The 22,528-nt window shown below is 38.9% G+C and overlaps 1 protein-coding gene across 1 annotated transcript in view; it reads right to left on the reverse strand.

Moving 5' to 3' along the window:
• Positions 1-22,528, reverse strand: part of CTDSPL2 (CTD small phosphatase like 2) — a 71,161-nt gene that overhangs the window by 20,947 nt on the left and 27,686 nt on the right. The window contains exons 2-8 of the mRNA XM_034783735.1: positions 16,775-16,984; positions 10,083-10,221; positions 6,303-6,452; positions 5,617-5,832; positions 4,715-4,793; positions 4,307-4,418; positions 3,129-3,215 (exon numbers count right to left, since the gene is read on the reverse strand). Coding sequence (XP_034639626.1) covers positions 3,129-3,215; positions 4,307-4,418; positions 4,715-4,793; positions 5,617-5,832; positions 6,303-6,452; positions 10,083-10,221; positions 16,775-16,960 — 969 coding nt within the window. The 5' untranslated portion in view covers positions 16,961-16,984. The remainder of the gene's footprint in view (positions 1-3,128; positions 3,216-4,306; positions 4,419-4,714; positions 4,794-5,616; positions 5,833-6,302; positions 6,453-10,082; positions 10,222-16,774; positions 16,985-22,528) is intronic.

A 22,528-nucleotide genomic window follows, 5' to 3' on the forward strand; every position in this document is an offset into this window, starting at 1 on the left:
AGCAGAACTCCAGATATGTATTTCCTATTAAATTTGATGTCAACACTGTGCATGCTTTAGGGGTCGTCTTCCTCTGTCCTTGAAAGAAATGCTGAGGAGTTATAGGTCAATGAAGTGCAGCAGCTCTGGATTTGCAACTAGACTCATCTTACCCAACTGTAAGAGACCCAAGATGAAGACCATCATATAAATGAACAGAAACAGCAGGTTCTTAGTTGATTGTGGCTCTCCAAGTGAGAAAAACATAGTTCTAAAAGTCCAATTAGATCAAGGTTAAGAGATCCCAATCTGATCGTAGCTTTCTTTGTGAGTGTCTACCACGGACTGAAGTCTGAACAACTGATCCAAAGGCTGCTGGTTTTGTTGCTCTTTTAGAGAAACTACTGGGATAGCATTTCACCAGAAGGGGAATGAAAATTCTCAGCTATTACTCTGATAGGATGTGGCAGGGGTAAGTTGAACAATCCAGTTATGTTTGGCTGCAGTGGAGTAGAGTATGTGAAATGTCTTTTGATTAGCTTCTATTGGGCCCTGTAGCTGAAACAGGAAGATCAGTGAGACTGTTGAGCCCAAGAACTAAGTGAACAGAAATCTCTTGACTGGGTAAGGCCTACTTGTAAAGGGAGGGTATTCTCTGGATGGAGGAGGGAGCAAGACGACCTAGTGTCTAGGATTGGTGGCTCTGCAGCATAAACTAAATACAGTGCAAACCTCTTAACCAAGTAACAAAAGGGAGTGCCTGACACAAAGTGCTAATACATTATAAAATAAATGCATACACTAGTACTAAAGAATTAAACATTAACTCTTTTTCTCCAGAGACAGAAGTATTGTAGCATTCAGTATATACTATATTTATAATCACTTCATTACTGCAGCATTGTTGGCCAGTTTTGGAATATACTTCAAAGTAAGCTGCTTGCTCATCCACCCTCCCACTACTGCAAAAGTATCAGTTCATGGCCTTCAGTTAAGTAGAGAAATAATAAAGGTATGAAGCCCAGATCTCCATTTACATAATTATTAGTGAAACTGGGTGTGAGAGAATGGAGAAATCCTGTAGGAAAAGAAGTCCTGAGCTAAGTTTTACTCTCTCTTAAAAAAAGATTTAAGCATGTTTTTGATCATTGGTTTCATAGTATTTCTTAAAGAGTCTAACTGAAGGTATTAAATGTTCAGAGACTAATAGAAAACATCTTCACAAACTGATTTTACATATCAGGTATTGTTTTCAATGAGCTACACTGTATTGTAGTTTATAAATACATAACAGTATTTTCTTACCTAATAATCTGTCTTCAACTTTTGCTCAGACATTTACTTCCTCCTTGCCAGCAGGAGGAGACAACACCAGTGAAAGCTTAAATGACACTCTATGGGCGAGTTTGGAGAACTGAAATTCAGATGGGCCTATTGCATAGGAGATGACCAAATTGATAATTGAAAGAATCACTTTTCAAAAGCAGATGAAATAGTGAGTTATTGTCTACAATACAAAGCTAAGAATGTATGTAATATTAACCAGTTTCTGTTCAGCAATTATCTGAAGAGGAGACTTCTCTTTTTACCCATAGCCTTAGTTAATTACATGTTTTACGGTTATAACTAAACTCTTGACTGTTTAGTCTCCTGCTTATTGTCCCTCATGTAGCAAGAGGTGAATGTTTTCTGGGTTGCCATGTCTGGTGTATAAGCACCTCAATAAAATAAACAGATGGTTAGGAATCCTAAAACAACATACTTGATGTAGACACAGGCTGTCCTTATCAAGTCTACCTTGCAAAGGTACTGCTCCTTTGCAATTCTAAACTTGGGAAATAACTAAGGCACAATAGATGAAACTGCATCATCATCTGATTGGATAAAAAGAGGCATAGGCTTACGTACAATGTTAAATACAGATATAGAAACCTTGTAAGATAGTCTTTCCATTGACTTAAATTTCCTTTTGCTCAGACCCTAAGCTGGCTCTCAGCTACACTCAGTAAAACACACCATCACCAAAAGAGCATAGTTATAGCCAGAAATACTCAAATCATACTGAGAGCCTCAGAAAGGGAAGGAAAAAACAGGCTTGAATCTATTTGCCCCCAAAGAATTAATTTGAAGCTTCCTCCCCAGCTCATCCAGGAGGAAACTGAGAATGGCAGTCACCAAATAGGAGACAAGTTAAGAAACCCATTAAAAAAATTATTTTAGTTTCAAAATTCCAAGGGGTTTTATATGCAACAATGAAGAAAAACATTTTTAAAATTAGGAAAAATACCTGGACAAGTGTCCTTTTAAGGTGCCTGATGACTGGCTCATTCTCCAAAGATACTACAGAGGGGTCCAATATCGTGCGAACTACATGGAGGGGAAGCTGTTGCCTCTCCCAGGTACATCACACAAAAGGACCTGAGAACAATAGCCTGGGTCAGTGCAGCATCTTTGGCAGTTGCTGGAACAGATCTCCTCTTTCCCATGCTTGTTCCTCTATGGTATGTCAATGTAAAACATATAAAGCTAATAATACTGCCTGAAGCAGGAAAAATGACTAGCAGTTTCCACAAGACAATCAAAAGTAACTGTAATCACCAAGTAGCATCTAGCTGGGGCGGAAGAGGTGGAAATGTTACCGGCAAAGGATATGCAAGACTAGGTGCTAGATAGAAGCTAGTTAACTTCAGGCTCTGAAGATTAGCCTTTTTCACAGTAAGAAATGATCAACCAGCATGAATTGGTTTCCCCAGGCAGGGAAGAAAGTTAACAGTTTGTGGCAAACTATTACATGGGAAATGATACTGCCTGAACTTTCAATGTTCCTGCCTCCATCTGCTGGTAAGGAGAAAGGCTGCTATAGAATACTGCTGCTAAAAAGAATATTTACATTTTCTTACTAATCATTGTTGACATTTTTACTAGTAATCATCATTACCACGTTGTAGTAATAAAAAGTACTCCACAATACTTCTAATACATGACCACCTGCCTTTCAAAATTTCAAATCTGCAGCATTTAACTCAAATGGCTGTTTAGATGCCAATCAATGTTTATCTTTCTCCTGACAAGAACATATTACATATGCATGATGACTTTATCTATTAAACAAACAAAAAGGTACATTTTTCCTATATATTTCTAATTACCTGGTAAATGACATCTTGGAAAAGCACTGGAAAAGTGAGTGCAGCATCCTCTAGCTCGTTTAGACTACAATGCACTAATGTTTCATCCTAGAAAAAATAAAATAAAAAGATCATACTAAATTAAGAAGCTTTTATGACAGGATTATTGAAAATGAGACTATTTGCTTCGTTATGTTCTTTTGGAAGGGAAATATACTCTATAATTCAGTATGGTCAATTTAATTTTGAATGTATTGCTGCTACGGTTTGAAAGACAGCTATTAATATATTATACAATTCATTAATGTTGCAAAGCTAAAAGAATTTCATTTGTAACTGTGGCACTAACACAGAATCCCAAGAGAAAGAAATCTTGATTTTACAGGTACAACAAATTCCTCTTATTTAATACAACTCTGTTCCTATCAGTTTGAAATGAGTACTCAATTCATATGACCCGTGTATAACAAGTTACATAGCACATGATAAAACAGTGCTTATAATGTCAATCTCAACTTAGTTGTTATATAATGAGTCTTCCTAAAATTATTTGTTTTTTTCCCCCTTCATTAAAAAAATTAGACTTCTTTATTCATTAAATGACAACTATATATAGCCAGTGACTGAATTATCCAGTAATAACTGCTTAAATACAATAAAATGGATCAACAGAGGGTGAAAACAAATAGTTCTAAAGAGAAGCATGCTTTCTTCTCTGTGAGAAAAGTCCTCTCGGACTTAAGGGAATCTCACTGGGAGACTCGTCCTTTTGTAAGTACTGTATTTGATCAAATACAGGTGATGCTGAATTTTCTCCTTTATTATATCTGATTTTCTCCACTACTCTTTTGGGAAGGTCCTCTGGAGGTCAGCTAACTTTTGTTCATGAAGATTTAAAAAAAAAAAAAAATTGAAATGTTTAAGAAAAATGTTGAATCATGCAACAAATGCAGTGAATTTTCCTTTCTTGTTACTCAGTGACAGTTTCTCAAATTATTTCTTTAAACTTGGTGTCTTTTTAATTGAAGTTTTTTAAATCTGTTTGAATACTTTAGAGTCTTTCAACGTGTGCATTTAATAAAAGGTCTCTTTTTAATAATGGGAGCATCATGTTCCCAATGTGTCAAATATGCAAAATAAGTGGAAGATAAATTCACTCTTCCCCCACTACACTAACTCAAGTCTATATGCATATTTACCAAGTCTAGAACTAAAGAGAATTCTGGTGTGCTTCTTGTTTTCAGTGGAAGAGCTGGCTTCCTATTAAGTTGTTCTTCAGTTAGTGGTGGAACATGTTTGATGAAATAATATCTAAAAAGGAAAGAGAATTTGTGGTATAACTATGTTCACATTACCTTAACTTACAATACAATAAGTCAACTAAAGTAATTTAAAGTAATCAAGACTAAGAAATAAATAATTTAAACTGAATATAACAAGCCATGACCAGTCACAATATACTAGTTTTACAATTAGCAGTTTTCAAACAGAACTCACCACAGCAAGCAAGTTCTAAACATGACAAAGTACTTGCTCAAATTCAAGGTTTTTTTATCCAATGCCCAAAATTATAGAAGTAATGTTTCAGTAAAAATATTAACACTTACGGATCAAAGACTTCCCAGTCTTCTTCATAGGTGGCTTCTGCATGAGCTGATGAGTAACCACTGTCTGGAGATACTGGTGCTAAAATTCAATGGAAATGCACAAAACAAAACAAAAAGCCCCACAAGAGCTAGTCTTATTAGTGCAGTTTTAAAATGTGAAAATTTTGCACTTAATGCGCAAGTCTTCATAGCAACAGTGAAAATTCTTCATCTTCTTCTCCTCACCTCAGCCCTACATCTTTTAGGGTGAAATTCACCTCCCAGCAGTGAACCCACAGAAATATATGCTCTACTTAAATACCAATTTTGTGAAACTTTAAAGTTGAGACGTAAATAGTGCATAGGCTTGTGATGGCCCTGTGCACAATGGTAAATTTAATGTTTCTAGAATTTTCATCCAAAAAGGACATGATGATTCTCTTGAAGAAAACATTGTAAATTAAGGAGGGACCTATATAAATCTGTCATTTGTCTATGTTATTTTGGTGACAGCAACCAAAGGGTTGAGAACTTCTTTTTGGTGATGGGCATTTCAAGAGTTTACATTTTATTTTAATACATTTGGCATTAAACATACTGAGTCAGAAAATCTGACACTTGGAATCGCAATATTCATTTGAATAGGCTTTATTTAAATGTGGAAGTCAACTGAGCCACACCAGGAGTGGATTTGGCCTGAGAAGTTTACAATGAGATTCTATTTTTGCCAAATAAAGTGTGTTTCCTAGGCTACTGCTCACGAAAATCGGCATGCAAGTAAACACTTTGGGGAATGAATCTTTGTTTATATAAAATACAGGAACACTCTGGGCTTTCTAAGAAAGCTTCTACTCAAATGTGCAAACACATTTTTATTATTGCACAATTAACTTAAGAGTCCCAGGAAAATGCAAGTTTCTTACCTGTAAGTGGTGGTAGATCACGATCAGTTGTTTCCTCCACTTCTTCCAAACCGTTGTTGACAGTAGATCTGACTTGCACTGCTTGGCTAGTGTAAACGGCTCCATTGGTCGATGTTGCAGTACTGGTAGTGATCTCATCCACCTGTTCCATATCAAGTTGTTTGACTATTTCTTCAGCTTCAACAGCTTGCCCAGGGGAATCTGATCCTGATGTTCCTGAAATGAGGTTTCAGTACAATCATTATCCTAATGTTGAATTACTTAACAGAGTATCAATATTCGTAGATTCAGAGATAATGTGTTCTGGAATAACTGAAGATGTCCCTAATTTAATTCATGATATTACAATACAAACCAAAGGTGGGTGGAGGGAGAAATCCATTTTAGATAGGGTGAAAAATACCAAATTAGTTTCTTATACCTTGTAAATCAAAGTGAAGTGTGAGACGTATACAACTAGGAAACAAATATTTTAATGCAGCTAAGCCCATGCCTCCTCTTATATAGCTCAAGCAACCCTTCTAATAGTTAGATAGTTTCCTTTACGGCAACTGCAGCTCTTGCTCTGCAGGTCAACAAGAAGGATCATCTGTTCCATTAGCCGTCTAAACAACTTCAAAAAAAAATTATGAACCATACTTAGCTTTTATGTTAATCTATATTATGTAGCTTTAGATAATAATTACCATTTTTATTTGCTGGTGAGAAAAAATTGAAAACAGGAGAAAATATGGTCCCCAATAATGTAGTCCGGGGCGGACTGCCCGTGGCAGGATTATCTTCTAATTTTCCATTTTGCTTTACATGTTGGTTTGTCATTTCGTAACTTCCAGCTTCTGTAAAAGAAAAGAAAAAAAGAAAAAAAAGAAAGATATAAAACTGCTGTGGACTGATTTTGTTCCTCATGTCTATTTGCGCTCTTTTCTTGTTGTAATTTTTTTTATGAGTTACAGTGAATTTTCCTCATTCTACTCCACAGTCAAATAAGCTGGCATATGAATTTAACTAAAAAAGAACCATCACTTACTGAAAATTAAATATCTCACCATCAAAAATAACATCAGTTTTATACAGCACTTTAAATAAGCAATCAAAATGAGCAAGAATCAGTTATTATAAAAAGAAAAAAAAGTTAAAATTAATGAGTAGAGGTTTATGAAATACTTTATTTAAACATTTAGCGATCAACCCTGCAAGGTGCAGAGTGCCTTCTGCAAGGTGCTGAGCACCTTCAGTGCCCACTGATTCCAGCATCAACGGGACTCCAATGGATATTGAGTATGTTTGTCACGTCCCAGGATCAAGTTCTTAGCTATTCTGTATGCCATTTTTGATTCTCTAGTAAAATACTAGAGCTACTCTTCATAACCACAGATACCAACAGCCATGGAACATAATTAAGCAAATCTCAGTTTTAATTAACAAGTGAGTAAGGCTTTTTATAAATGTGTGTGTATTATCATGTGCATCCCAGAGCTGAAAAGTGCCAGCTCAGAACTGGTTTGGGTAAGAGCCAGAAAATAAAGTGGTGTCATTCTGATGCTGAAACAAAGATAGTTACTTACCTTACAGTAACTGGAGTTCTTTGAGATGCCTTTGTGTACACGGATTCCACCACAGGTACGTGTGCCTCATACATGCGAATTTGGAATCTTTTAGCCAGCAGTATCCGTTGGGCTGCATATGTGCCTTGGATGCCCTCACACCCCCTACAGCAAGGGTATTAAGGGTGGAGCAGCTGCAACCACCATTTAGTTCCTTCACTAATATTGAATATCCATGTAAGGATTCCATGCCAATTGGAAAGCAGAGCAGACCATAGGCTCCATGTGGACAAAGGCATCTTGAAGAACTCCAGTTACTGTAACATAAATAACCTCTGCTTTTAGCATTTGTCCACACGGATCCCACTATAGGTGACTGACTAGCAGTTACCCCTTAAGGAAACAGGAGTCTTATCTAAATTACTGAGACACCTCTGCCCAACAGGGCATCTGATCTAGAAACTGTCACAGCGGAGTAGCGATTGATAAATATATGAACCAAATTCTTAGCAGCTGCTCTAACAAATCTCAAAAACAGGGACTCCCCAAAACAAGCTACAGATGTTGACTGAATGTGCCCTGATTCGACAGGGAAGGGGTAGTTTGTTTAATGAACAGGAAATCTTAACACAATCCACCACCCATATAGAGTCTCTGATATGACAGAGTTGGCCCCTTTATATGTGACTTTTGGTAACAAGTCTGTCTAGCTAATTTAGAGAATGGCTTTGACCTGGATAAATAAAAAGGTATAGCCCTAGAAACATCCAGCATGTGGAGCTTAACCTCTATAAGAAAGTCATGAGGTTTAGGAAAAAATATTGGTAAGCATATGAACTGGTTTATATGGAATTCCAAAACCCCATTTGGTAAACATTTCTGATCCAGCTTGAAAGTGACTCTGTCCTTATGAAACACAGCATATGGCGGGCTAGTCATCACAGCCTGTATTTCAGTCACTGTGAGAGCTGATGTGATGGCTATCAAAAACATTGTCTTAACAGAAAAGTGATATAAAGAACATTATGACATGCGTTCAAAAAAGATGTAAGTCCTATATTCAAGTCCCAGTTAGGGAAAAGCTCTTTAAATGCTGGAAATGCATGAATCAGGCCATTAAAAAATTTAGACACACTGGGTCAGAGAAAATCAAATGACCTGCCTCTAGCAGGAGATATGCTGATAGAGCAACTAGATGAACTCTAACAGAACTAAATAAGAATCCTGAGTGTTTCAAAGACAATAAGTAGTCCATTATATTCTGAACAGAAGAGTCCAAGTGGTGAACATGACTCCACTATGAGAAGCATTTCCATTTAACTAGGTATGTCTTTCTGTTTGGAAACAAGACCTCTTGTACAACCATTGAATATCAGAACACCATCGCCCGAGTCTTTGAAAGGGGTAGGGAAAAATCATAATTCCCTAGCAGACATTTAGTTGATCTGTTCACCAAAGGACAGATGACAGCACATTTTAAGAAACTTCTACAGGTAAATCCATGTTGCATCTGAATGGCTGATAAACAGATCACAGCCAACCTCGCAGCCATCAATGCAAGCTGTACTGAGAGAGAGAGAGAGAGAGAGAGAGAGAGAGAGAGAGAAAGGAAGGAGGACAAAGGGAATCTGAGATACCAAAAAAAGTGGGGGAGAAGGGAAAGAAGTAAGAACAGGGACAAGGACGATGAAACACAACTACAAAAATAAACTGTTTTACTCAACCTATGTATTATCAACTCAATCCAAAACCCATTAAAGTAATTTCATTTTGGGATACTAGTGACAAACAGACTATTCTGGTGTAAGATAGGATTCATGGTTTAGGTCATTATCACCAGTTTCCAATGATGGAATTATTGCTTTACTAGGTAATTAAGAACACATTATTCTTTATACAACTATTTTTCTTGTCAAATATAAGAACTTGTACTCAACTGATGTAAAATAATGAGTTCATTAAGAAAATTTTGCACTGAATAATCCCTACATTCTCTGAAAATAGAACATTCCTTTGTTACTGCACCAGACAAGTCACGGCAAGTTAGAAAATAGCTTGAAAGCTGCAGTCTGATCAGCTGACAAAGAATTCCAAGTCATGTAATTATCTCAATAAACACACAAGTTGAAAATAGAAAGTCTATCTATCAACCAGATCACTAAGCTATTCAACAAACCTTTAAGAAGATTTTAAGATGTTTTAAGTAAACCAAAGAACAAAACACTTCTGGGTTTGCTTTTCAATAAAAAAAAAAGGGGGGGGGATTTTAAGTTCTGAGTTCAGTGGGAACCCTGTTTGAAGTTGGAAGCCTGACTTTATGGAGTGGGTTAGGGCTAGAACAGCAGAGGTGGCTAAGGACGTTAAAATATGAATGTAGATTTTACATTTTAAAATTGGCATTACTATAAGCACAGAATAATACATGCCCGTGTGTGCATTTGTGAAAGAATTCCATTTCTTGCACTTATTTGACCAAGTGCCTTCAGCACCTGGAAGGTGGAATGATTCTCATACAAACCACCTGCTATGGAATGACATCTCATTGTTTGTAAAACAATGTGAAGAGGAGCAATTTCGCATCACTAAGTATCCTCTTGCCTTTCTGAGTGGAGAATACTATGGATAAGTAGTTCCAAGATAGGTGGTGGTTTTCCCATAACTGAATGGTTCTTAAAAAGAAAAAACATATTCATCAGATTGTTTCTCAGTCTCATCCAACCCCCGTATACTTACAATTACTCTCCAGGAAAGAACATTTCAGATACTGTGGGTCCAACTCTGCTCCCACTGACGTTAATGGCAAAATTCGCATTTACTCCAACAGGGCAGAGTCAAGCCCTGTATTAATGTGTCACCATACAAGTATTAGATCTTGACCCTCTAACTCTGTCCTATTAATATAGGTATGGAATATTTACAAACCTCCATTTACTTGACTTTTCCGTCTTACTCGAGAGATCTGTTTGTTAGGCTTTTCTCCTGTTCGAGGTGTGGAAGAAATCAAGTTGTTATCTATGTCACGTTCAATTCTACTTCTCTTTGCAGGATTTTCTCTTTCTTCCTTAAAACAGAAAAGGAAAAATACACACTGAATAGTATCTTTTCTTCCACTAAATACACCAGAAAAGTCTACAAAAGATCCTTTTATTGATCCTCACTTCCAGGTGAGCAATGTGCAGCATATATCTATATATAAATATACTGCACATTCCTCACCTGGAAATGAGGAGATATACATATCTGGAATTTCAAACTCCCCCAAAATGTCAGAAATTAATGTAAAAAGTGGAGTACTGGGCAAGAAAACTGTATATGCAATTTCTGTTGTAGAAAAACTTTCTTCAGATTTTTTTTCCCCTGAAGAACAGATCTGTAAATATTAAGGGTAATGACATTAAACAAATGGCATGCCATACTGGTTGAATTAACATATAAATCTGATGACTAAAATTAACTGTGACTTGCTTTCTTTGGATCCTAGCATACACAGGAAGCGAAGTACATAACGAAACCCAATATAAAATCCTTCATTTGTGGCCATCCTTACTTAATATAATGAAATATAGTGTCTGCTACAATACAGAATCTTGCTATACTTCAGACGGGTAGCCGTGTTAGTCTGAATCTGTAAAAAGCAACAGAGGGTCCTGAAGAAGTGAGGTTCTTACCCACGAAAGCTTATGCTCCCAATACTTCTGTTAGTCTCAAAGATGCCACAGGACCCTCTGTTGCTTTTTGCTATACTTCATGATACAAGAATTGTACAGTTATTCACAGTACATATTCAGAACTAACTGTATCCGGGCCTATGACAAAAAATAGGAGTCAAAAATGTTAAAAGTTAAGGGTCATGTTCCATTGTTTTTTGTTACCTTAGGGTAAGGTGACTTGGCCTCTTATGACTCATATATTATTTGGCTCTCATGGAAGCAAAGCTTTTTGTACATTTTCTTTGTCATGTGTGTGCGTTTTTTCCTCCCTCCCTCTCCCCCACCCCCCCACCGTTCTTTCAATAGGTTCAAATTGCCCCATTAATAGGGCCCTACCAAATTCATGGCCCTGAAAAACATGTGACGGACCGTGAAATCTGCCCCCCCGAAATCAGGTCTTTTGCCTGCTTTTACCCTATACTATACAGATTTCATGGGGGAGATAGCATTTCTCAAACTGGGGGTCTTGACCCAAAAGGAGTTGCAGGGGGTCACAAGATTATTTTAGAGGGGTCGCGGTATTGCCACCCTTACTTCTGTGCTGCCTTCAGAGCTGGATGGCCGGGGAGCGGCGGCGGCTATTGGCCGGGCACCCAGCTCTGAAGATAGCGCCCTGGCAGCAGCAGTGCAGAAGTAAGGATGGCACTACCATATCATGCCACCCTTACTCCGGCGCTGCTGCCTTCAGAGCTGGGCGGCTGCTTACGGACGGCCAAGCTCTGCAGACAGCAGCGCAGAAGTAAGGTGGCAATACCATACCATACCAGCAGCGGTGCAGAAGTGAGGTAGCAGTACTGCAACCCCCCCACAACTCCTTTTTGGGTCAGGACCCCTACAATTACAATACCATGAAATTTCAGATTTAAATAACTGAAATCATTACATTTATGATTTTTAAATTCCTATGACCATGAAATTGACCAAAATGGACCGTGAATTTGATAGAATAGAATTTAATAGAATGTTAAATCTGAAACCTAAAGATGACAATCTGCAGCATACTGAAAACTGAAATTGTGTGGATAATATAAAATAAACTGAATTTGATATCAAAACAAACAACATAGAGGATACTGTACCATTATATTATTAATTAAAATCCTCAATATAAAAAATGCATCTGGAACTGCTGCAGAATTTCCAGAGAGCTACAGAATCTAAAGATTATATTAGAATTGAAATCCAGCTTGCTGCAAAGCACAAAGGGCCTTGCCTATAACACACTTCTGAAATGAAATTTTAAATACACATCTTTCTCCCCAAGTATCATAATGCTGGATACACATAACTTGCAGAACACAGGCTTAAAACTTGGCAAAGAAAAAACTGAAATTTCAAAACTATGCCAAACAAAGGTTTTAGACTATTTTATAAAACACAGACATCAACATAGGAAGAAAATGTGTGCACTTCATTGGTCCCACAAGCCTCCCACTGAAAATAACTGGGAGTTCCTGTGATCTCCTGCTTTCTCCAATGGACAGTACTGTATATGTACAGGCAAACTCTAAATCTTTGAGAAATACAACTGCAGAGATTGAGAAACTAGATGGCTCAGTGGACTGGAAAAGAAACTAAGGCCTTTTACCTTCCAGGTCACTAGTTCAAATTTAGCTCAGGTAAGAATGACAGAAAGCCATTACCACCTGAAGGCTGTTCAGTTCTAACTGAAAAGCATTGGTGTTCTCATTCCAGTTCCTAGTGGACAGATACAGAATCATCACAAAATCCACTATCATGACTGGCACCTACTGGAATTCCTGTTGATAGACTCAGCAGAGAGGTAAAGAATTGAATGAGTATGGAGACTGAACTACCCTTTCATCCTAGAGGTGGTCCCTCCAAAAGAATAGATCACAGTGGTGTGGGGAAGCTACCACTGCTGCTGCCCTTGCTGTAACTGTTCTGTAAAAAAAGGATTTCAGTCTCCAGGACTGTCAATCTTGCATCTCTCAGGAGCATTACGTTTACTAAAAAGTTAAAACCCAAACTGTAGAGACATCTTTCCTTTTCTTGTAAGAAAGGCCAAAAGAAAACTCCACTACTTCTAAAAGGTATTTATTTGATGAAGAATAATTAAAATAAAATACCTAGAGAAAAAACTAAAAGCAGCAATACAAATAATAAGGAAAGAAAAGCCAATGAACAAGAGGGGTTCTGGCAAAATCACAATCAATAAAAGTGGAGTTAAGTGTCTGTCAACAGCACTCAAGAATAAAATTGCACAATATTAGATCATTGTTCTATGTGCTTTATATCAGTAAATTTCTACCGTAAAGATTTCTGTTTACAATCAATATGCCAAATATATCCAATTAGTATTACTAATTGCATCATACTGAAACTAATATGGCAATGTCACACTGATATCAATAGGATGTCTGATTTTTAGATTTTTCAGAAACCATGGAATAAAAATGCAAGTTAATGAATGGGTTGCAATGATTCCAAAGGAGAGGATGCACTGCAAGTCAGAAAAGCAAAGATAGTGTAATTTATGATGTTACCAGAACCCACAAATTAAATAAGTTTGGTATAACTTACTTCAGTCAATGTGTTGTAATGTTTCAAGTTTTAAAACTTTTTTAAAAATATCACTGGATGTGTATATCATTAAAAAAACCCCACTTTGTTAAACTTCTTACAAACTGTTAAAAATGCTTATTAAACAGGGTTCAGTCCTGCAAGGTACCTGATCTAAACTACATCCTTATCTGTATTAGTTTCTCTATGATATCAGACTGGTGGGCTGTAACTCTGATATTAACTTTAAAACAGGCATACTAACTCCATCTATTGACTTAAATGGGAGTTGAGAGCATTATGTAGCTTATAAGATAAGGCCCAATGTCATCAGAATTTTATTGACCATATTTTAGTTACTTTTATGTAAGTAAATAGCTTGAACTTTTTTTTTTGGGGGGGGGGTTAAAGACCCACCCCCACAAGCCATCACTGTGATGTCAGAGTGATGGACTATGACTCTGATGTCAGAATTAGTATATTTTAGAGTATATGTTGCTATACATTTACTGTCACAGATCCACACAATCTCTCTCTTAATTTATATTATAATATATAGGTAACAGAACTATTGTATAATATAACACACATACCACCTGAAAGAGTTCTGATGTTACCATGGTAACCACAAGACTACTTTGTGTTGTCATGAGAGCTTTGCAGTATAGCCCAGCAATATCACTCAATAGCATGCATGTTAATGCCACTGGGACCACTACAAGTGCTGTTCTGGACACAGAAGACAAGAAAGACAATATATATGAAAAACATGGAATTTTATATTTAAAGGGAAGCTGTGAAGATAAAATTTAGGATGAAAATTTAAGATTAAAAAAGGGATGGGGGGATTTTACAAAACCTAAATCATCAGAAATCTCTCCATTTATTTTTTAAATTCCAATGAAAACTGTTTTTGTTTGGACTTAACCATTTCCCTGAAGTGTCTGCAACCTAAAGTATTTTGCTTTGTGCTAGAACAAGGGTCTCAAACACGCGGCCTGCGGAGTTATTTCCTGTGGCCCGCCATAGGTACTGACTCCACTGGCAGGCAGCCAAGCTCCCCCTCCCCCGCCTCCCCGCCAGCGCGCCGCGTCCCTGCTCCTCCGCCTACCTCCCAGTGCTTCCTGCCGCCAAACAGCTGTTTGGGGGCGCTTAGGACTTTCCAGGAGGGAGCAGGGAGGAGCAGGGACACAGCGTGCCCAGGGGAGGAGGCAGAGAAGAGGTGGGGCGGGGATGGGCTTAGAATAGGGGCAGGGAGGGGGCGGAGCTGGGGCGGGGACTTTGGGGAAGGGGTTGGAATGGTGGCGGGGAATGGGGTGGGAAGATGCAGGGCAGGGGCATGGCCTCATGGAAGGGGTGGAGTGGGAGCAAGGCCAGGGGCAGGGGGGGCTTTTGTATATTTGTATGAAAAGATTTCAGTAATGCGGCCCTCGGGCCAATGTACTAGTCCTCATGTGGCCCTCGTGGTGATTTGAGTTTGAGATCCCTATGCTAGAGCATAGGAGTCAGAAAGTGAAATCAATTTATTGCCTGAGTTTAGTGATATGCAAAATTTAAACAGTTTTAACAATACACAATTTTCCACAGGTAAAGAAAAATTTTAACATATACATAATTTTTTACAGTTCCTTTAAGTCAGTGCCTAAATCCTGCTGAACAAATTCCTAAAACACATTGAGTTGCATGGTATCTAAGAACATAAGAATAGCTATACTGGGTGAAATCAATGGTCCAATTAGTCCAGTATCCTGGTCAGTGCCAGATGCTTCATAGGGAATTGAAAGAACTGGACCATTTCAAGTGATCCATTTCCTGTGGTCTAGTCCCAATTTCTGGCAGTCAGAGATTTAGGGACACCCAGACCATGACTAATAGTCATTGATGGACCTATCCTCCAGGAACTTCTTTTTTGAAGCCAGTTATACTTTTGGCCTTCACAATATCACCTGGAAACAAAGTTCCACAGTTTGACTGTGCATTGTATGAAGAAGTATTTCCTTATGTTTGTTTTAAACCTGCTGCTGATTAATTTCATTGGGTGACCCCTGGTTATTGTGATATGTGAAAGGGTAAACAACACTTCCTTATTCACTTTCTCCACACCACTCATCATATAGATCTCTAACATTTCCCCACTTAGTCATCTCTTTCCTAAAATGAATGGTCCCAGGTTTTTTAATCTCACCTCATATGGAAGTTGTTCCATACCCCTAGTCATTTTTATGCCCTTCCTGTGCCTTTTCCATTTCTAATGTATCTTTTCTGAGATGGGGCGACCAGAACTGCATGCAGTACACAAGGTGTGGGGGTACCATGGATTTATATAGTAGCATTATGATATTTTCTGTCTTACTCTCTCTCTCTTTTCTAATGGTTCCTAACACTCTTTTTTTGACTGCCGCTGTAGATGAGCAGATACTTTCAGAGAACTATCCACTATGACTCCCAGATCTGTTTCTCAAGTGGTAACAGCTACTTTAGAACGAAACATTTTATATATATAGTTGAGATGATGTTTTCTAATGTGCATTACTTTGCACTTATCAACACTGAATTACATCTGCCATTTTGTTTCCTAGTCACCCAGCTTTCGGAGACAATTTGATTAGAATGTTTTAAACTTCACTGCATCTTTACATATTATTTTAACTATAATGCAAAATTATAAAGCTGCCATTTTTAACACTTCACTTTAACACTAAAAAACTAAAATGGCAATATCAGAACTTCTGACTGATAACACTGACTGAAGAAAGGTTTTATAAAATCAGACCATCTTTTAAAAAAAACAATAAAAATAGCAATTTTGAAAACTATTTCAAAGTGGCACTCACTCAATAAAAGTAACGTACTGTATATAATCTTCCCCTAAGAATTTGAACTGAGCAGGTTTTAATATGAAAATCTTTGTGCTTCAGATCTGTGCCTAGATAGAGTTTGAAAAGATTCAAGTAATTTAGCCCTGAAACTTCATGTCTAAGGTGTGATAAGTAGATACAAAATTCACTGAAGCACACGGAAATTATACCTGATTATACTATAGCTGAATTTGGCTTCTTGTATTTATAAGGCAACTTTTCTTATTTCTCCAATGGAACATCTGATACTAAATCCTCAAACTTATGGCACAATCATAAACGTCTGTAATTGTTTTATAGCCGGACAGTGTCAGCAACTTTGCAATGTAACTTGTATATCTGCATTCACACACAACTATTATGGGCAATTTTTGTATTCTATTGTTTATAAAGCTGTTCTGCCTCCATAGAACATGCCTTTTACAAATTCTTATTCTTCTTAATACAATACTTGATCAAATTTTAGAAAAAACTAATATGACTCAATTTATTTTTAAAAAGCAACAAAACACTGAGCTCATACCTTGGGCGTGCTTCCTTTAATAAATTTTTTGATTGATGACAACAGACCGGTTTCATTCTTCTGTGGTTTTCCTCCTCCAACAGGTAAGCTCTCTTCTACCTCTGAATGTTTCCTCTTTGCTCTCAAAGCACGCTGGGTGTGAATTTGATTTGACCGCTGAGAAGCCTTCCGCGTTCTCAGCCTCATTTTTTATATGTACCACATGTAAAACTATAAAAGGAAAAACAAGAATACTAGGTTACTGAGGTACTGTATTAAGCTCGAAAGTATGAATCCCCCACAGTTATATATTTATAAACGTTAGTCTGATGCACTGTGCTTAGTTTTTCACTCAATATGTATCTCCCTTAATTTAAAGAATACTGCATTTTCGGGCAATAGAGCTAACTTGGTGTCACGCTTTGCACCGAAGTATAAATCATAGTAGAGACTGTGCATTAGATGTGTGTTAGGCTATCACAATTTACCAAAGGAATAGAAAGCTGATCTTCTGGACTACCGTACCTGGAGTTATCATAAGAGACTGATGTTTATGTCCTAAACATATTTATGACATAGGAGTTAGTTATAAAATACCCATCACTTGGTTGTTGTTTTTTCTCAGAAATTTCTTTAGTGCTCATCTAACTCCAACTGCTGAGTAGACAGATGAAATTACCTATACTATGTAGATGTTTAGGTACTGCAAAACAACTGCTCTGAGGATTTAGGAAAAGATACCAGTAGGGAAGTGGATGGTTCATGGTCATAGTGATATGATTCTGAGCTTTTCACCTGTAGGCCACTTCAAATCCAACCCAAGTGAACAGTGACCAAAGTTACAAAAAAATACTGGCAATTGGGTAGTCTCATTTCCATTCCTAGTAGAGAGATGATCATGTAACAAAAAGTAACATTACCTACATGCTTTTTAGTAGACTCAACAGGCAGCAAAGTGATGAATTGGCAGGGCCTTTCAACAGAACAAGGTTGAACTGCATTAGAATGATTTGTGATGCTGCTAGTTGTGTTGTACTTTCTATAACTGTTGACAAACATAGGGCTTTATTTTCCACAGATGTCAATCTGGAGCTTTTAACCAGCACCAAATTTGCCAACTATTATATCAAAGAGTAAAAGGAGTTAAGATTTTTCAAAGATTGGAATAAATACTTAGTGTTCTCCAGAATTTAATGAAGGCCCACAGAAACAGTAACACAAATTTATAAAAGTTGACCATTTATAATCTTGTGTGTATCAAGTAACAGAAGCATTACAACTCAGGGTCTAGGTTTATGTGTCCTCATATTAATATTTACAATAAAATCACATTTAGTTGTAAAACAATGTATACAGAAAGGTTAAGGCAAAGAAATAATGAAAACATTCTATAAGACTTTAATCCACTTTATCTCTTCCCACCCATTCACCGAAAGAGGAGGTTATTTATCTGTAACTGGAGGGTCTTCAAGACATGTGGTCCCTATCTATACTCTGGGGCTGGGGAATTCAAAAGTAGCGTACTTTGATCTGCGTACATGCCCTGACTCAGCTCATGCCTCCGACTGAGGGGATAAAGGGCAGGGCGAACCAATCGCTTTTCCAGTTCCTTCTCTACCGTGAATCAGATAAGATCCAAAGCAGAGGGGAAGGAGGGGAAGTAGTGGAATTCAGATACACATCTCAAAGAACCTCCAGTTACAGGTAAGTAACCTCCTCCTCCTCCTCTTTGAGTGATGGTCCCTACTGTATTCCACTGTGGGTGATTGACAAGCAGTACCTAAACAGGAGGAGGGTGCAAGGATGAGTACCGGCATCCCAAAGGAGGATCAGCAGAAGAGTCCTGCAACAGGGCATAATCCCTTGCAAATGTGTGAATGGAACTCCATGAGGCCATTTTGCAAAGGTCCAGGAGGACTTTTGAGAGCTGACAGCAGGAGTAGAATGCAACCAGTTATCCATTTGGAGATTCTCTGGATGAAGATGGCATGCCTTGACTCCTTCTGCTACAGTAACAAACAGTCTCAGGGATTTCCTGATTGGTTGTGTTCTCTGCAGGTAAAAAAACAACGTTCATCGAACATCAAGGGAGTGGAGTCTTCATTCTTCTGCAGAAGAATGTGGTTTCAGGAAGAACACAGGTAAGTGAATGGATTGGTTAAGGTAAAATTCCAAAACTATGTTAGGGATTAATTTGGGGTGTAAACGTAAAGAACCTTATCCTTATGGGATACTGTGTATGGAGGTTCTGCCATCATTGCTCCAAGTTCACCAATCTTCTCGCTGATGTGATAGCTACGAGAAAGACGACTTTGACGGAAAGGAAGGACATGGAACAAGTAGCTAAAGGCTCAAAGGGGAGCCTTGTTAGCACTGAGAGAATGAGATTCAGATCCCATTGGGGCGCTTCTGAACAGGTGGGAAGGTTCTTATTAAACCTTTCCAGAATCTTATGGTCAGTGGGTGTGCAAAAACTGAGTAGCCTTGAGAAGGTGGATGGCATACATGATCACCGCCAACTGGATTCCTAAGTGCTGATGGATAAACCTGATGTTTTCATGCATAGGATATAGTCTAAGATGAGAGGAATATCCATAGTTTCTGGTAGAAGGCCTCTTTGTTGTGTCCAAGACGAAAAGCATTTCCATTTAGCTAGGTAACGTTTTCTAGAAGACTCCTTTCTACTATTAGAGAGAATGTCTCATACAGCTGAAGAGCAAGAACATTCTAAGGATGCTCCCCATCCAAATGTCAGGCCCTGAGGTGGAGCTGCCATGGATTGGGGTGTTTGATCTTGCTGTTCCACTGGGTAAGTAGCTCAGGGAACTTTGGAAGGATGATTGGTTGGCAGGATGACACGTTAGGAGGTTGGGGAATCAGAACTGTCTGGGCCAGAAGGGGGCGATCAGGATGACCCTCTCTCTGTCCTGCTGGATCTTGCATATGACTCATGGCAGGAGCGGTAGCAGTGGGAACGCACAGTTGAAATGGTCTGACCAAGCAAAAAGCAGAGCATCGTCCTGGCAGTGATGACCATGGGCTCCTCTGAAGCAATATGTGGTGCATGTGCTGTTTGCTTGAGAAGCAAGTAGATCCCTGGCTGGGGTTCCCCATAGAGTAAAAATGTTGCGGAGTACTGCATCACGAAGCTCCCACTCATGGTCAAATGCAAAATGTCTGCTGAAGGAGTCTGCAAGCATATTCTGCTTTCCCGGAAGGTAGGCTGCTCGTAGGGTGCTGAAGCACCAGTTCCAGGGGCTGTCTGCCTCTGCACCCAGGGAGGCAGACATCGCTTCCCCTTGCTTGTTGATGTAGAAGATAATTGTAGTGTTGTCTGATATAAGGACATGGTGAGCGCTGATGGAAAAGACGACTTGCACACCTTCCATACTGTCCGTAGTTCCAGGATATTGATGTGCACCCTGGCCTCTCAAGATGTCTAAGTCCCGTGTGCTCTGTGGTTGTTCCTGTGCTCTCCCCAACATAGTTGGGATGTGTCTGTAACAATGATCCTGTCTGGAGAGAAAGGGGACCCCCACACATACCTGCTGAGGAATTTGTCCACCATAACAGGGAGGACAGTACCTTGGCTGGAACTGTACCATGGGGTTCATGGAATGATGCCTTGGGGAGTATACTGACTATAGCCAAGTTTGAAGGCAACAACAGTGGAGACTTGAGAACAGGGTGATATATGTTCACAGGTCATGTGACCTAGTAGGGACAGACGTGTTTGGACCGGTACCTGAAGGTTGCGTGTGATGTGAGTTATGATATTGTTATGGTCTGAAAGCTGTCCATGAGCAGGTACACCCCTGTGGTGACAGAATTTAGGGTTACCCTGATGAAGTCTAATCTAATACTAAAACTACTGTTAAAACGGCTAAAACTATAAACGATTAAGACTGAGAACTATTTACAATAAGGTTCTTTATTGTTTGTAGGTGAAGTCGAAACTGCAGACACTAAGGGTTCTGACCTTGACCATGAGGTGACGAGAAGGAACTGGAGAAGCGAACAGTCTGCCTTTCCCTTTACCCCCCCATCAGAGGCACGAGGTGAGCCAGGCTCACATGTAGAACAACCATCACTACTTTCAAAATTTCTGGCTCCAGGCTGATGCTGCACATGCATAACCCACAGTGGAATATAATAGGGACAATCACTTGAAAAAGAACCTGAAGTTATTTACAACTTTTTTACATGAAGGTTCAAAATAACAGCATTTACTAATATAATTTGTGTCTTATCTTTTCTTCTTCATGACCTGAGGTTGCTAAATTCATTTTTTGTGTAATCTATAGCAGGGGCACTTTAACAGGGTAGTTCACCCCTTGAATTAAATCAGGCCCAGTTCTCCTGTTTCAGTCCAAGCGTGTCCTCGTTTGATAATATGAGGAGGGTGGGGTTGCCTCGGGAGTTGTTATAAATAAAAGACAGACCAAAGCCAAAAGGGTGTTCAGAACCCTGCGTCCAGAGAGAGCTTAGAGGAAGAGCAGAGCTGGGTTGACAGCTTCAGGAAGGGGGATGCCCCTGAAGGAAGGGGTAGTGAGATGGCCTAGTTGAGCAGTGAAGTCAAATCAGGCTAGTGAAAGCAGAAGGCAAGAAAGCAGAACGGGGGAGGGGGAATTACCTACAAACTTCCCCAGGCTAGAGAGCCCTGGCCAGAAAGGGCTAGAGAGAGTTGAAGGCTGAGAGCAGCAGATGGAGATGCCTGCCAGAGAGCTGAAGCCAAAGGGCCAAAGAGGGTTGCAGGCCAGGGCCCACTGATGTCTCTAGACAAGAGCTAGAATTGTATCTCGGCTTGGGTAACGTGGTCCCTGAACAGTGGAGCTTGGCGATGGACGCTCGAGCTGTACAAGAGAGCGGCAGACTGTTGTGAAAGGTGCTGGAGTTGTACTTGAATTGTCGATAAACTGCTGGGGACTGTTGACGGTGATGTACTTTTGGATTGTGCTGGGGGTTCTGGACTGTGGTTGTGGGACTTTCATAATAAATTAACCCTGCAAAGGTCGACTTATATACTAAGCTGTACTGAGTTACTGGGAACTGCTGAAGGGGAAACTGAGGCAGGCACACTGGGCATGCCACAGCCTGACATAGAAGGGCAACCCAGGTGGAACCCCTCTATCACATATGGTGGAAAAATGTGGACAGGAGATCAGCCCCTGAAAAGCGGTGACACCAGAAGAGGGAAAACGAAGCAAGAGCTGCTTGCAGGGTTACCCTGAAATCATTAGGGAGTGCATTGGTGGTGGCCGTCCTGACAGCCACCTAGAACCCTAGTTAGGTGCTTATGTACAAATCTAAAGGAAATGTATTCTATAAAATGGAAGAAATTGACAAATATTTACTGGTAGTTTGGGCCAAAGATACTTTAACATCTATATTATATAATTTAATATTAAAAATATATAAGTTCGTGATGATTTTGTTTTTATCTACTCATTGTGGGTTAAAGGGGCTTTAAAGGCTTACATCATAAACTAAACTCATGTTGTTGGTTATAGGCAATGGAAGTAGTGACACCTATAGTCAAGGTTGTCCAATATTTTCCATTATATGTCCCTGTTTTCAGTTGTTTATAACTTTGCCAAATTTCAACTGTTTTGGCTGAAATCTTCCATGCCCCGTCTGCCTCAAGCTGAATTTTTTGGGAAAGTTTCAACTAAAATGGTTCTGCTGTGTCTAAAAATGAGGTTAGGGGAAAATATGCTGTTTTGTCACGTTAAAAAAAAAATCTGACAATTGTTTCAATGAGAAGCTACAGTGCCT

Source organism: Trachemys scripta, chromosome 10 (genome assembly GCF_013100865.1).
Source record: "Trachemys scripta elegans isolate TJP31775 chromosome 10, CAS_Tse_1.0, whole genome shotgun sequence".
Lineage (NCBI taxonomy): Eukaryota > Metazoa > Chordata > Testudines > Emydidae > Trachemys > Trachemys scripta.